The sequence below is a fragment of the Euwallacea fornicatus genome, chromosome 2 (assembly GCF_040115645.1).
Source record: "Euwallacea fornicatus isolate EFF26 chromosome 2, ASM4011564v1, whole genome shotgun sequence".
Taxonomy (NCBI): domain Eukaryota; kingdom Metazoa; phylum Arthropoda; class Insecta; order Coleoptera; family Curculionidae; genus Euwallacea; species Euwallacea fornicatus.
The window spans coordinates 7,468,368-7,483,269 of record NC_089542.1 but is presented as its reverse complement, the minus strand read 5'-3'; the positions used below and the strand labels follow the sequence as shown (position 1 = coordinate 7,483,269).

At 36.4% G+C, this 14,902-nt stretch overlaps 1 protein-coding gene across 1 annotated transcript; it reads left to right on the top strand.

The window, feature by feature from the left end:
• Nucleotides 1–11,632: 11,632 nt before the first annotated feature.
• Nucleotides 11,633–12,095, top strand: LOC136344255 (uncharacterized). Its single transcript, XM_066291554.1, has 2 exons — nt 11,633–11,794; nt 11,844–12,095. Exons 1-2 carry the CDS (start codon nt 11,633–11,635, stop codon nt 12,093–12,095), a joined length of 414 nt encoding a protein of 137 aa, XP_066147651.1.
• The last annotated feature ends 2,807 nt before the right edge of the window (nt 12,096–14,902 follow it).

The window sequence follows — 14,902 nt, the reverse complement described above, 5'->3', positions numbered from 1 at the left end:
TTGTCACAATGGATAAGATGGTAGCACCTAAAGTACTTAGTTATAAGATAAGAGCCAGATATGGAAACATTGCACAATGATTTAGAAAAGATATACATGATACAGTAGCTTAATTACTAAATTATGAACTATACAGAATGTAAGTGTTATAAAGTAAATAGATACCTATTAGGTGTATAATTATATAAAAGTTCAAATAAGGATTATGAGTGTTTACAGAAATTTAAACATTTTCACTATATCGTTCAGTTTTGGAAATTCGTCACTAAAAACGTGCCTGGATCAACCTTAATAATTGCAAAGTAGTTAAAGCAAGAGTTAGAGGATAAGATTTAGGGTTTTAATCAGGATAATTAGGGAACTGACACAAATGCTCTTTTCAACCGATTTGCGTGGACTTTTACTGGTTTATTTTTTATCAGAATTGTATAGTTTACGGGTGAGGGGTTATCTATAATTTTATATGGTCCATCATAATTACGATTGAGTTTTCGTGATTTCCCTGTTGGCAATTTTTCACTTAGTAAATAAACGTCTTCTCCTATAGTAAATGAGATGTCGTTTACCCTGCGATCGTAATATGATTTATTTACTTCTTTACTCTGGTTCAAGTTGCCCTTAGCTAGTTCATGAGCAGTTTGCATCTTGAATTTTAACTGATCTAAATAAGAGTCGTAGGTATATCTGAATTCTGGAGGCCTTAAAATTGCAGTCGGTAAGTTAGGTTTGATTCCAAAAACTAACTCGAAAGGTGAGAATTTTGTAGAAGAGTGAATTGTGGTGTTATATGAGAACATAGCGCAATCTACCCACTTGTCCCAATCGGTTTGTTCTTTATTGACGTAGTGTTTGAGATAGTCTGTTAGGGTGGCATGGCTCCTTTCAAGGGCGCCGTTACTCTGAGGATGGTAAGCTGTGCAATTAATTTGCTTGATTTTGAAAAACTTTGCAATTTCCTTAAGTACTTTTGAAGTAAAATCGCGACCTTGGTCCGTAACTAGTGATTCGGGAATTCCGAATCGACAAATGAATTCGGGAACAAATTTTTGAGCTATCGTAAGAGCTTCGTGGTTGGGTAGGCTGTAGGCTTGAGAAAATTTAGTTAGGTCGTCTTGCAATGTTAAGATATATTTGTTACCAGACTCGGACAATGGCAGGGGACCTACTATGTCTAAGAAAACTTTCTCGAAGGGTTTCGAACTAGTGGTTGTGATTTCCATTGGCTTTTTGACTTTATTACGAACAAGTTTGTTTCGTTGGCATGATTCGCATGTTTTAATAAAATTCTTTATGTCCTTTTTCATGTTGGTCCATTTGTACGTTTGTTTAATTTTTTTATAAGTTCGATGAAAGCCAGTATGTCCTGCTGACGGCAAGGAATGATATTCTTCTAGTATTTGAGGGATCTGTTCGGGTTTGGGAGTCGAAGTCGTATTATGGCAAACAGTAATCTTTAAATTTACATTCTTAAATATTTCTCTCAACATGACTCTGATTTTGGTAAAGCTTAGTTTATTAAAAGGAGATTGAATTCGAGACATTGAAACTGAAGATAAGTCCAATTCTAACAATTTTCCTTTGAGTTTGATTAAAGAGTTATAGATATCTTCATGGGTTATATGTTCCCAATAGTGATTCGACAAGAAGCAATAAAAAAAGGTAGTTTTGTCCTCTCTGAGAAATATTATGTCACCCTTTTGAGGATTGAAGGTTTTTAAATGTTGTATATGATTGTGACGGTTACAAATTTCGTTTTGGTATGGTTCTGTCAAATTCAAGTCGCTTGATAAAAAGATGCAGATGTTGTCCTTGGAAGTCGAAATGTTAGTGTTGTCTTCAATTATGTTATTATTAATAATTGGTGCGTCTTGCAGTTTAAGCTTAAAATTTTGATACGAGTTGGACTCACTCGTTAAGTGGTTAATAGAAGTTGTTGGAAAATTGGAAAAGTCATTTGAAAAAGGGTTAGGCATGGGCGGCCTACTCAGGCAATCAGCGTTTTGATTGGTTTTGCCTGGTTTATATTCAATGGTAAAATCGTACTCTGATAACGTTAACTTCCATCGGAATAATTTAGAATTTGGATCTTGACAGTTCTTTAGCCAAATTAACGGTTTGTGATCTGTAAAAATCGTAAATTTACGGCCATACAGGTAGGGTCGATAGTGTTTTATGCTCCAAATTATTGCTAAGAGTTCGCGTTCTGTCGTGCTGTAGTTCGATTCTGCTCTATTTAGGGTTCTACTTGCGTAAGAGATGGGTAAGTCGGTTGGAGGATTTCCTTGAGACAAAATTGCTCCTATGGCAAAATTACTAGCGTCGGTAGTCAGGTAAAAACGTTTAGAAAAATCCGGGTATTGCAAAACAGGTTCGGAACATAATAAAATTTTGAGTTGATCAAATGAGTTTTGTTGTTGATCAGTCCAGTTGAAAATTTGATTTTTTCTTAATAATTTAGTTAGGGGTTGTGTAATTTTGCTGAAATTTGGAATAAACCGTCGGTAATATCCAGCTAAGCCTAAAAATGACTTGATGTCTTTTGAAGTTTTCGGATTGGGAAATTCCGAAACGGCTTTGACTTTATTTGGATCAGGTTTAACTCCAGTGGCCGTGATGATGTGGCCTAAGTACATTACTTCCTTGCGTAAGAATTCGCACTTGTCCGGTTGTATTTTTAGATTGAAATAGGATAGTCGTTCGAATACTTCGATTAATCGTTTATTATGATTTTCCAAGGTATCGGCATGGATTACTATATCATCCAAATATACAAAACATCGAAGATTTTGGATTCCGGATAGGACAGTGTTCATGAGCCTCTGGAATGTAGCAGGAGCGTTTTTCAGACCAAAAGGCATTCTATTAAATTGATAGTGACCCGTTGGAGTAGAGAATGCAGTTTTGGGAGCGTCTTCCTCGGACATTTTAATTTGGTGAAAACCTGATGTTAAGTCTATTATGGAAAAGTATTTAGAGTGGCCTAACTGATCCAGAATATCGACAATGTTTGGAAGGGGAAATGAGTCGCCTATTGAGATATCGTTGAGTTTTCTGTAGTCAATTACGACTCTCCATTTTTTTGTCCCCGAAGCATCTTGTTTTTTAGGTACCACCCATACAGGCGAATTCCACGGCGAATTAGAAGGGGTTATGATCTCGTTTTTTAGCATTTCATGAATTTGCCTATCAACTTCTTCTTTATGGGTTTGAGGGTATCGATAAGGTTTTGTATTTACAGGTTTGGAGGAAGTAGTTGGGATTTGGTGACTTACCGCATCTGTGTATGATAAGGAATCACCTTCTAAATAGAACATGTGAGCAAAATCGTTACATATTTGTGTTATGCTTGATCGCTCTTCCTGGTTCATGTGTGAAGTTCGTAAAAGTGATTGAATCTTAGTTAACCTGTCAGGATTTGCTTCGGGTTTTTGACTTGAAATTTGAAAAATTTGAGTGTCTTGGTCTGTTGGGAGTTCTTCCAAAAGGACTTGAGCGTTTCTGATTTTAATTTCGTTATCTGTAGTGTTTAGAATACTGGTAATTGCATAGTCGTTATTAATTACTTTCACAATACTAGGACAAAGATACACTCCATCTAGTATTGTGAATTCTGAACAAATTCCTTCTTTGATTTCTGGATTTAGGACACGAATCTTGACAATAGCCTCACTTCTAGGTCCCACGATATATTCTCTAAATTTTTTATTTTGCGGGTTAGTGAAGTTGAAATGTGAGTCTTCTAGGAGTATTTGGATCGATTCATCTTTTATTTTAAGATAATTTTTATCGAAGTCCAGGAGACATGAAAAATGAGTTAGGAAATCGCTGCCTAATATACCATCGAATTTTATGGGCAAGTTATCATTTATCGCGTGAAATTGAAATTGAAATTGTTTGTCGTTGATGGTGAAATTAAGAATTGTAGAAAATAGGGTTTTATTTGGGTTCGAGACATTTGCGTCAATTCCACGGAGGGTTATGGGATTGCCTGTGCATTTATGAACATGAGGATTGAGTTTGGAAGTTTTTATTAAGGATATGTCTGCACCGGTATCGATAAGAAATGTACAAGAGTTCGGAGTGCTCTCATTTATGTGGAGGATGGCGTAGGCTGTGGTTGAGGTGTTAATAGCTGTGACTCGGCCTCGAAGGTGTGTACTCTCGTTTGGGCCGGATTGGGACGAGAGTCTTGGTAGTTTAAAGGATTCTCATTTTGGGGATGTTGGTTTGAAGTGTTTGGCTCATTACCTGGGGATTGTTGGTTATACCGATTTGCATTATTGTATGCTCTTTTTCTACATTCCTCTATCACATGTCCGTTTTTCTTGCAATATCTACAGAAGCTTAATGTTGGATAGTGATTGTTAGAATTGGTATTAAGGTTGTGATTCGAAGGGTTTTGGTAGGTATTTGAATTTAAATTAGGGACGTTGTGACTACTATATTGGGAATTTGGCGGTCCGCTTGAGGGAAAGCGTCGGTTATTTCTACAGTTTTGCGTGTAGTGACCATATCTTTGGCAAATTTGGCAGAACTTATTAATTGACGAATTGCCTACTGATTGATTTTTAAAAACATCGGTTTTTGTTTTTAATTCCTGCTCTTCATTTATTGCTAGGGCGATAGCTCTCTCTAATGAATTGGGGTTTTGGCATTTTAATAAGAGTCCTAGGTCTCTTGATAGTCCTCTTATGAAAACATCACGAGCCTGATTTTTGAAAAGGTCTTCGTACAATCGTTTTGCTTCTTGGGATAAATTTGACTCTAAGCTATTAATTAATTTACTGTAGCAAGTTTCAACCTTACTGGCAAAACTTGAGACAGATTCTCCAGGAAATTGTCTACAAGAGTTGAGCTCCGTTTGACACTGGCTTGTCGTGAGCCTTTCTGAATAGGTAGTTACTAAAAATTGTTTCAATTCCTCCCATTCATTAAAGCTTTTATGATGAGATATCGCTCTTGCATGACCTGTTAACTTAGTCTTAATAATAGTAAATAAAATGGGTTTACAACTAGGCTTAATATGTAGGAAGGCGGCATCGCAATTGTCTAAGAATTCGTGAAGTTTGGTTTTATCGCCGTCAAACTTAATTAACATTTTTTCGGCGATCTCCAAGGAAATGTATTGTGTCATAGTATCGTTAATATCAGACGAATTTAATCCTAATAAATTGGGAGAATTTGATCTTGAAGAATTCGATGAGCTTGGAGTCTGACTCGTTGTTTGGATTTGATCCTTAGTTTCTTTGGGATTAGGCTCAATGGGCATAACTTACGGTACTATGTAGTGTCCTAAAGGCTTGTTTGCTTGTCCTTATAGTTCTGGATTCTTGCGCTGTACCTTCTGGAACAGTTCCTTGAAACCCCACAACTGGATCGCGGCTGGTTCGTACGTCAAGGCACTTACTGTTTCAGGACGTTGTAGCTGCTGCAAGATCCCACTTCTGACACCAATTTTGTAATGGAACTCGCGAAACAAAACTCGGGAACACTTTAATAGATTTTATTCCACTCGTTATGACACACACAACACTGAATCGTTACAAAACTAAAGATCTTAGGCTTTAGTTGGCATTTAAAATGGAGAGAGCTAAGAGTTAAGGATGTAGGATTTTTTAGATTTCGGGAGCGTCGAGTTATATCAGTCGTATCGTTATTATTAGGAAAATAGTATAGTGTAGAATAGAGAGTAGTACAAGGTTCGGGGTATCTTAAGTACTGAACATGGGGGTCAGTACCCATAGGCGTACTCCGGGTTTAAACAATAGGCAACATAACCCACAGATGGCAACTTTCCAAATTCTTAACCCGTAAAGTCAAGACAATGGTAAGGAAGAACAATTTACAAGGGTGTTGCAGCTGAAATCTGATTTTGGCAAGAATGAGGATACTTTAGTCCTTTGTCTTGACGAGGAAGAGGAGTGAAAGTTTTTATGAAGGGTAACCCTTATTGGAAGATAATGGGTTCCCGACATATGGCCATCCTGGACATACTACTAAAGCAGTGGAAATCCATAGGCGTAGCCTAAGGGTACATTACAAGTCATTAACGTCGTCAAAAAGTTATTCCACAATCGAACTAAGATAAAGATTTTTTAGATTAGGGTTAAAGTGGAGAAGGGACACTTTTGTGAAATTTAACATACTCTTGAAGGTTGCAAGATGCCCTTTTTTTGGAGCCATATGGGTTACTGAGAGGGACGATAAAAATGGTATAGTAGTGTGTTGTAATGGAACTCGCTGAAACAAAACTAGGGAACACTTTAGTAGATTTTATTCCACTCGTTATGACACACACAACACTGAATCGTTACAAAACTAAAGATCTTAGGCTTCAATTGGCATTTAAAATGGAGAGAGTCAAGAGTTAAGGATGCAGGATTTTCAAGATTTCGGGAGCGTCGAGCTATATCAGTCGTATCGTTATTATTAGGAAAATAGAATAGTATAGAATAGAGTAGAATAGAGAGTAGTACAAGGTTCGGGGTATCTTAAGTATTAAAAATGGGGGTCAGTACCCATAGGCGTGCTCCGGTTTTAGGCAATAGGCGACATAACCCACAGATGGTAACTTTCCAAATTCTTAACCCGTAAAGTCAAGACAATGGTAAGAAAGGATAATTTACAAGGGTGTTGCAGCTGTAGTCTGATTTTGGCAAAAATGAGGATACTTTAGTCTTTTGTCTTGACGAGGAAGAGGAGTGAAAGTTTTTATGAAGGGTAACCCTTATTGGAAGATAATGGGTTCCCGACATATGGCCATCCTGGACATACCACTAAGGCAGTGGAAATCCATAGGCGCAGCCTAAGGATACATTACAGTGTTACTGGCTTGCTTTCTGAGTGGTCTTTAGCAGAACAATATATTTTATTACAAAAGTCCTACATATTATTATTTCACATAACCCATTTTCCCAATAAATGTTATCGATTATCATAACTTTGGTAACTGAAATATAAACACAGATAGAAAGTGTTATCTTGACTACTCGATGTTAAGAAAAATTCAAGTGTTTGACAATAAAATGTGATTTACAGGCGAAGGTATATAAGTCGAGTGCATTTCAATAAAGAAATTAACGTTATGCATTGAAATCGACGCGCATCTTTGTGCGTGATCAGACATTTTTGTAGATGTGGACTGTACGCCGTGTGGACTTAAACGTAAACATTTGGTTTGACTTAGTTATATGACCATTTACGAGTGATAATTATTAGTATAATGCTGGCCCGACAAACACATAAATCTATAACCGAGTGTTATGTTGGGAAGACCATAAAGGTCATAAACTATCTTTAAGGATGCTGAAAGGGATTCAGGTTTCATGTATGGTTGTTGATTGTAATCTTAAGAGAGACTAAACAGATCACTCGCCCTTACTTAGGAGAGGCATCTCATTAGGTCCAAATTTGTCACTAGATGAACTTGTGTTTAAATCGCTATTCGTTAAAGAATATACAGGGTGTCCAAGCGAACATTGAATATAGGAGATTAACATGGGAAATTGGTTTTTATTTTTTTGCGCCTGTACGGATTATCCAATTGAAAAATTTTTATATGGAGGTCATAGTATGCAAGACCGGCTATCTTTCAGTATTTTTTTCAGTCTTTTAGTTACAGCCGTTTTGGCTCAAAATGCCTCCAAAATTCAAAAATTTGAATGTCCCGCGTAACCTTTCGGCGCCATGATTGGTCAGAATTAATGTCAAAACACAATGTCGCCAACAACGTAAGCGTAAACACCCCATTTCAAATTAATTTTCCCTTTTTGCTGATTTCTAACTTATTTAAGAATTAATTCAGGGAAAAATCAATGGAAAACCTAAGGATAATTATTATGTGGTCTGCTTTGATGTCCCTACGGTAAATACGCAGGTTTTCCATTGATTTTTCCCTGAATTAATTCTTAAATAAGTTAGAAATCAGCAAAAAGGGAAAATTAATTTGAAATGGGGTGTTTACGCTTACGTTGTTGGCGACATTGTTTTTTGACATTAATTCTGACCAATCATGGCGCCGAACGGTTACGCGGGACATTCAAATTTTTGAATTTTCGAGGCATTTTGAGCCAAAACGGCTGTAACTAAAAGACTGAAAAAAATACTGAAAGATAGCCGGTCTTGCATACTATGACCTCCATATAAAAATTTTTCAATTGGATAATCCGTACAGGCGCAAAAAAATAAAAACCAATTTCCCATGTTAATCTCCTATATTCAATGTTCGCTTGGACACCCTGTATATGTGAGCATTCTTTGTCCATGTTGAAACAATTAATCAATTATCCGAAAATATCATGAGGTTCTGGCTCTAAATTCCTCCCAAGATAAGTGCGAGAAAATGGTAAAAGGGCTGTCACGAATCTCTTCGCATTTCTTGTTTATGTTAAGACCATTAATTGGCATTATCTGAAAGTGGTACAAGCTTTTGGTACCAAAGTTCCCCGGATTAGCGTGGGAAGAGTGGGTTGTTTATAAATTCCTTTGGCATAGGTGAGAATGACGTTGAGGGGTTTGGTACCCGTGGGAAAAAGAGTGGACAGTCTTTCCATCTTATCAGTTCTCTCGAAAAGAGGGGATGTGTTCTGTGTATGGATACCGGGTTGTATCGGGATTCCATTTTTGGTTCACGGAGAATAAAGAAGTGCTCTGAAAATTGTGTTTTCCTCTTCACCCTTGAACCGTAAATCTTACACATACATTATTCAACAATTAAATAGCATTTATTATTACACTCACGATTTAACCTACATAATTACTGACAACGCACGCTATCGGCGGTACCCCATAAAGGCTTATTGCTTTAAAGGTGTAAACATATATGTGAGCTTTTATGAAGAAAGTGATACGAGGGTGTTTATTGATTCGCCTAATGTGAGTGTGAAAATACATGTTGTCTCATAAAGATAGTGCTATAACCTGGCCTTAGGTATAAGGACAATGTTATGAACACCTGTTAGTGTCTTATCACATTTTAGAAATGGACTAAGCTTGTAATAGTTAAATAGATTATCGGTGATAAAAGATGAATAGGGCCTGTTTATAATTTCGACAAAAACATATGGAAGTGTGAAGGGAGTGATACAGGGATGCGAGCGTGGGAAGAATGTGGAGGTCTGGGTGCCGGTTCTGGTGAAAAAGAACAGGTGCACCCAGGGTGACTCGGATACATTGTGTGGGGGGGCATTCGACCCCCGATCTCAGGGAAGTAAAGAAGTACTGCCAAGACTTGTGCTTTATTCCACCCTCCTTCATTACCCTTAAAACAATTTTCTGACATATACATAACTCTATGACTGAATGTTACGTTTAGAAGACCATACATTGTCTTAGGCTAATGTTAAGGATGCCGGAAGAGATTCGGATTTTATATGAACTTATTAGTTACAATCATAACATTGACCAACAGACTTATTGGTTTGGCAAACGATGGTATTTTCGGGGCATAAGGAGGGGCTCAAACGAGCATGGTTTTTCTCTAGTTAGTTCTTAAGCTGACGTGGTGACCGAATTAACTCAACATATTCAGATCGTAATCCATTGAATAATAAATTATTTTTCTTTACGTTCACGATCCACCAATAAAATTGTACTATCGGTGTTCTAATCAACTTCAAAGGGATTTACAGTCAGCGACAAAATTATTCGTACACCACCTAAATTGTTAATATTACAATTACTGGGGATTGCAAATAAAAATTGGCATATGGAACAGGTGAAAACAGCTTATTTATTTCGTTTATTGCAATTTAAACATTAAATTTTAACTTAGATTCTAAGAATATAAATAAAATATCATTTCCGACAGGTCACATACAGTGAGTGACATGAATTTTTGAACAACACAAAGTATGTTTTCAAAGGCCTATATCTTGATAATTATTTGATACATTGTATGATTTTAATTATTAAATTAGAAAGATAATGTATATGTAAGATTTACGGTTCAAGGGTGAAGAGAAAAACACAATTTTCAGAGCACTTCTTTATTCTCCGTGAACCAAAAATGGAATCCCGATACAACCCGGTATCCATACACAGAACACATCCCCTCTTTTCGAGAGAACCGATAAGATGGAAGGGCTGTCCACTCTTTTCCCACGGGTACCAAACCCCTAAACGTCATTCTCACCTATGCCAAAGGAATTTATAAACAACCCACTCTTCCCACGCTAATCCGGGGAAGTTTAGTACCAAAAGCTTGTACCACTTTCAGATAATGCCAATTAATGGTCTTAACATAAACAAGAAATGCGAAGAGATTCGTGACAGCCCTTTTACCATTTTCTCGCACTTATCTTAGGAGGAATTTAGAGCCAGAACCCCATGATATTTTCGGATAATTGATTAATTGTTTCAACATGGACAAAGAATGCTCACATAAATAACACAGAGTTATCACAAGGAAAAGGAGTGACAATTTCAACCGCAACTATTCGTAGAGTGATAAAAGAGATGGGGTACTTTTCGCGTACTGCTCGAAGGAAGCCCTACATTAGTGCAGTGAATAAGGAAAAGGGGCTAAACTTAGCAAAAAACATCAGTTTCAGTCGGAAACTTTCTGGCGTGATGTGATTTTTACTGATGAGTCGAAGTTTAACCTGTTTGGAAGTGATTGAAAAGTAAAAGTATGGCGCAAACCCAATACAGCCCTAGACAGTAAAAACTTGACTGCATCAGAAAAACATGGTGGTGGCAACATTAAGGTTTGGGGATGTTTTGCCGCAACTGGCGTAGGAGCATTACACTTTATTACAGGGAATATGGATGCTGCCATGTATTAGGTCGTGTAGTATGAAATGAGTAGATTCCCGAAATGCCACATTCCACTGCGAATAACTTCACTCTAAATCTATATTTGGACTTGACTTTTTTATGTGGAAAAGGCACATTCTTCCTCTTTCGATCAGAGTTTAAAGTCTTAAAAATGATTGAAAACTTTTATTTTTATAAAAATTTTTGTGCAGCCATGCAAAATAGTGAAATTCGTGTGTTAATGAAATATGAGTTCCACCGTGGAACCACAACAGCTCAGACGGCTCGCAATATTAATGATGTGTTTGGTACTGAAGTCACTTCACGGCAAACAGTATCTCGTTGGTTCATGAAATTTCGTTCTGGCAATTTTGACCTAACAAATGAACCACGTGGACGACCTGAAACTCAAGTGGATAACGATCATCTGAAAGCCGTGGTGGAAGCGAATCCACATCAAAGTGCGTTCGAATTTTCGTTAATATTCAGTGTATCCAAAAAAACAATATTGACCCATTTGGCTAAAATTGGTGAGGTGAAAAAGCTGGACAAGTGGGTACCGCATGAGTTGAGCGACATACAGAAAGGACGATGTCTCGAAGCTTGTGTTTCTTTGTTGTGCCGGTATAATAACGATCCATTTTTGAATCGGATTGTTACTTGTGATGAAAAATGAATCCTATATGACAATACCAGACGTTCGTCGCAGTGGTTGTATCAAGATGAACCACCAAAACATTGTGCGAAAAAATATCAAAGAAATCAAAAGAAGCTTATGGTGTCCGTTTGGTGGTCCAACGCAGGTGTCATCCATCACAGCTTCATGAAACCTGGTGAATCGATTACGGCTGATGTCTACTACCGACAACTGACCGAAATGTTGAGGCAACTGACGGTTAAGCAGCCAAGGTTAGTCAATCGAAGCACACCGCTATTATTGCACGACAACGCTCGGTCACACACCGCACCAGTCACCTTGGCCAAGCTACAGGAGTTGGAATTGGAAACTCTTCGTCATCCACCGTATTCACCCGACTTAGCATCCACTGATTACCACTTTTTTAAAAATTTGGATAACTTCTTGGTAGGGAAAACATTCAACTCCGACGAGGCTGTCAAAGCTGCTTTCCACGAGTTTATCGACTCTCGGCTTGCAGGCTTTTACAGCAGGGGAATCAATAAACTTCCCGTTAAATGGCAGAAGTGTATTGATAAGGGTGGTGCATATTTCGATTGACAATAAAAACATTTCATATGAAAAAAAAATTACTAAAGTTTCAATTCAATTCTACTCACTTCATACTACACAACCTAATATATTAACAATAAATATATGTTAAGGGTGTTCCTTCGATAAATGAAACACGACAAAGACAATTTGTTTTATGTAAAAATGGACTGTATTAACTATGCACTTATCTCAAAAGAATGTAAGAATCTTAGTCTAAGTAAAGAAGAGGGAGAATGCTTATTGGGCGGGTTACACGATGTGATTCGAATCACATCCCGACACTGACGCAGCTTTCACCCGACAAGACAAAAGGAAGAGCAGAAAAGAGAGCGAAAATTACTCTGATTATCCCTTAAGTACTAACCCCGAAGAATTCCAACCAGGGGCGCACCACCACCAAGAGCCATTATAAGCTATGGCTACATCGAATCCCATAACTCGTGGCCATCTGGGGAATATCTATACTAGTCGCTTTTCTGGGAATATTGCGGGTCCAACAAATTGACCATCAAAGCAATAGTTCCTATAGAGAAAGCTTCCTTTGACTAGTAGCACATTCCCCAACCAAAGCGTACCTTTAGCTTTGGCCTGATGGGCCATGTGGTCTGGCACCTAGATGGTATTCTCAGAATAATTGTCGCCGCACATGGGCGTAACTTAAGGGAATAAATGACAGTATACAATAAACCTAACATTAACAACAATAAAAAATAAATAGAAACAAAAAACCAATAACTTAGAGTCCCTAACATATAAGATAACTACAACAATTTAAGTCTAAATTTCTCAAACAATTAATACAAAATTTAAACGTTTTATAAAAACATCATATTTTGAAGCAACATTGTTGTTCGTACACGTAAATTGAAAACAATTTTGAATGTTTTTTTTTTCATTAAAGGTAATTCCCTAATATTTTGTTGAATAACCCTTAGCTTTAATCACCCCTTGACATCTATTCATTGAAGAAACCAAGTTTTTACAGATTTCTGGGCTAATATTGTTCCATTATTTCACGATTGCATGTTTTAAATCGATTTTCGAGGAAATGTGATGTTTTCTTACATTTCTTTTTAAAATTGCCCATAAGTGCTCGATTGGATTTAAGTCGGCAGATTGTGGAGGGGTTCGTAAGAGTTTTGGAACGTTCCAAATTAACCATTCCTTGTTAATTAGAGCGGTATGCTTGGGATCGCTATCTTGTTGAAATCTATAGATTCTTGGCATTCCTAATTTCATTGCACTTTCCTTAACGTTTTTTTTTTTAATATCTCATTATATACAAATTTATCCATTGTGCCATCAATAAAATGGATATTTCCCACTCCATTTGACGACATACAGCCCCATATCATTACAGATCCAACTCCATGTTTTATAGTGGGGATCGTATTAAGAGGATCATTATCGTTATTTGGTTTCCTCCAAACTCTATTGATTCCATCTGACTGGAAAAGGTTGATTTTCGTCTCGTCGGACCAAATGACGCTGTCCCAAAACTCCTGATCTTCATTCAAATGTTCATTTGCAAATAAAATCCTTTTCCGTTTATTTTCTACACTAACAAATGGTCTTTTACGTGGGATTCTACCGTGATAACCATTTTTCCATAAGACACGTCGAATTGTTTGGCAGGAGATATGTTGGCCAATTGAATCTTCAACAGTTGAACGCAATTTCGGCACGCTTCATTTAGGATTTTTCTTAATTTCTTGAACTATCATCCGTTCATCTCGTTCGTTTAACTTCTTTTTCTTCTCTTTTCTGGCAAAATTGGAACATGTGCCTTCATTTCTAAATTTATTCACAATATATTGGATCGTGGAATGTTTTTTGTTTGTTAATTGTCCCATTTTGCGTAAACTATAGCCCCTGAGAGCCATATTTACGATAGATTTCTTTAAATCTAAACTTAGTTCCTTTCTATTGGGCATTTTGAATCGAACTGATGAAACAATCTTAGAAAAAGGGAGAAGGTACTTTGTTTACAGTATTTGTTACCCGGACGAACAAAAAAAAACGAGATAAAACATGTTTACCCTATTTTTCAACGATATTCAATTTAACTGTACGAACAACAATGTTGCATGAAAATAATACTATTTTTTATGTAATTATTTAATTAAACTATTGAAAACCGGTTCGACACATTTTTACTTAAGTACATAATATTATAATAGACTTCTTATCGAAAATGAATAAACGAAAAATAAAAAAAGTGATTTTTAACAAGACAAATCGAATGTTTTTTTCAACAAACGCGGGTGTACGAACAAGCGTGTTACATACTGTATTTCTTTAAAACACTACATACAATTAGCTCTCAGTATTTATTAAAAATAAATTTTTCATTTGTTATTTTTTGTAGTGGTAATATGTATTTAACATATTTTACACTATTCTACTTATTTTCATTTAAAACTGTTAAAAAAGATGAAAGGAAGAAAAAATCAGAATCTATTCGAATATTTGCTTTAATACTAAATTAAACGTTTGATAACGTAATAACCCGCATATTATAACCACAGCAGCAAAATATAAAACATTTTTTCGAGTAATAACAACGAAACATAGGAGTTTCCAGGCCTAAAAAAAATGTTAAATTCAGTTCTCTTTTAGCTTCAAAATATTAAATAAATGGTAGACGTGATTACGCTTCGAATTTTCAATCTCACTTGAAGAGTACTTCCAATAATAGAGTTGTTGGTCGTTCTTATTTCGTTAGAGAAACCGGTTTTAATGTACCATTATATCTAATTGTGGAATTTTAGTTTTTTGCGCAGTTAAAAAATTACAGGATATTTTCAAAAAGTCTTCATTATTTATGTAATTGTCTTCTTTCTACGAAATACATCATTATTTAAACAAAATAAATCGTGTTTGAAAGACCATTTCTTGCAAAATGAGCGACAAAGA

Coding starts and splice junctions, on each gene's coding strand:
- LOC136344255 (XM_066291554.1), top strand. CDS start 11,633: ATGTTGAGGCAACTGACGGTTAAGCAGCCAAGGTTAGTCAATCGAAGC. Junction 11,795..11,843: donor CACCGTATTCACCCGACTTA/GCATCCACTGAT, acceptor ACTTCTTGGTAG/GGAAAACATTCAACTCCGAC.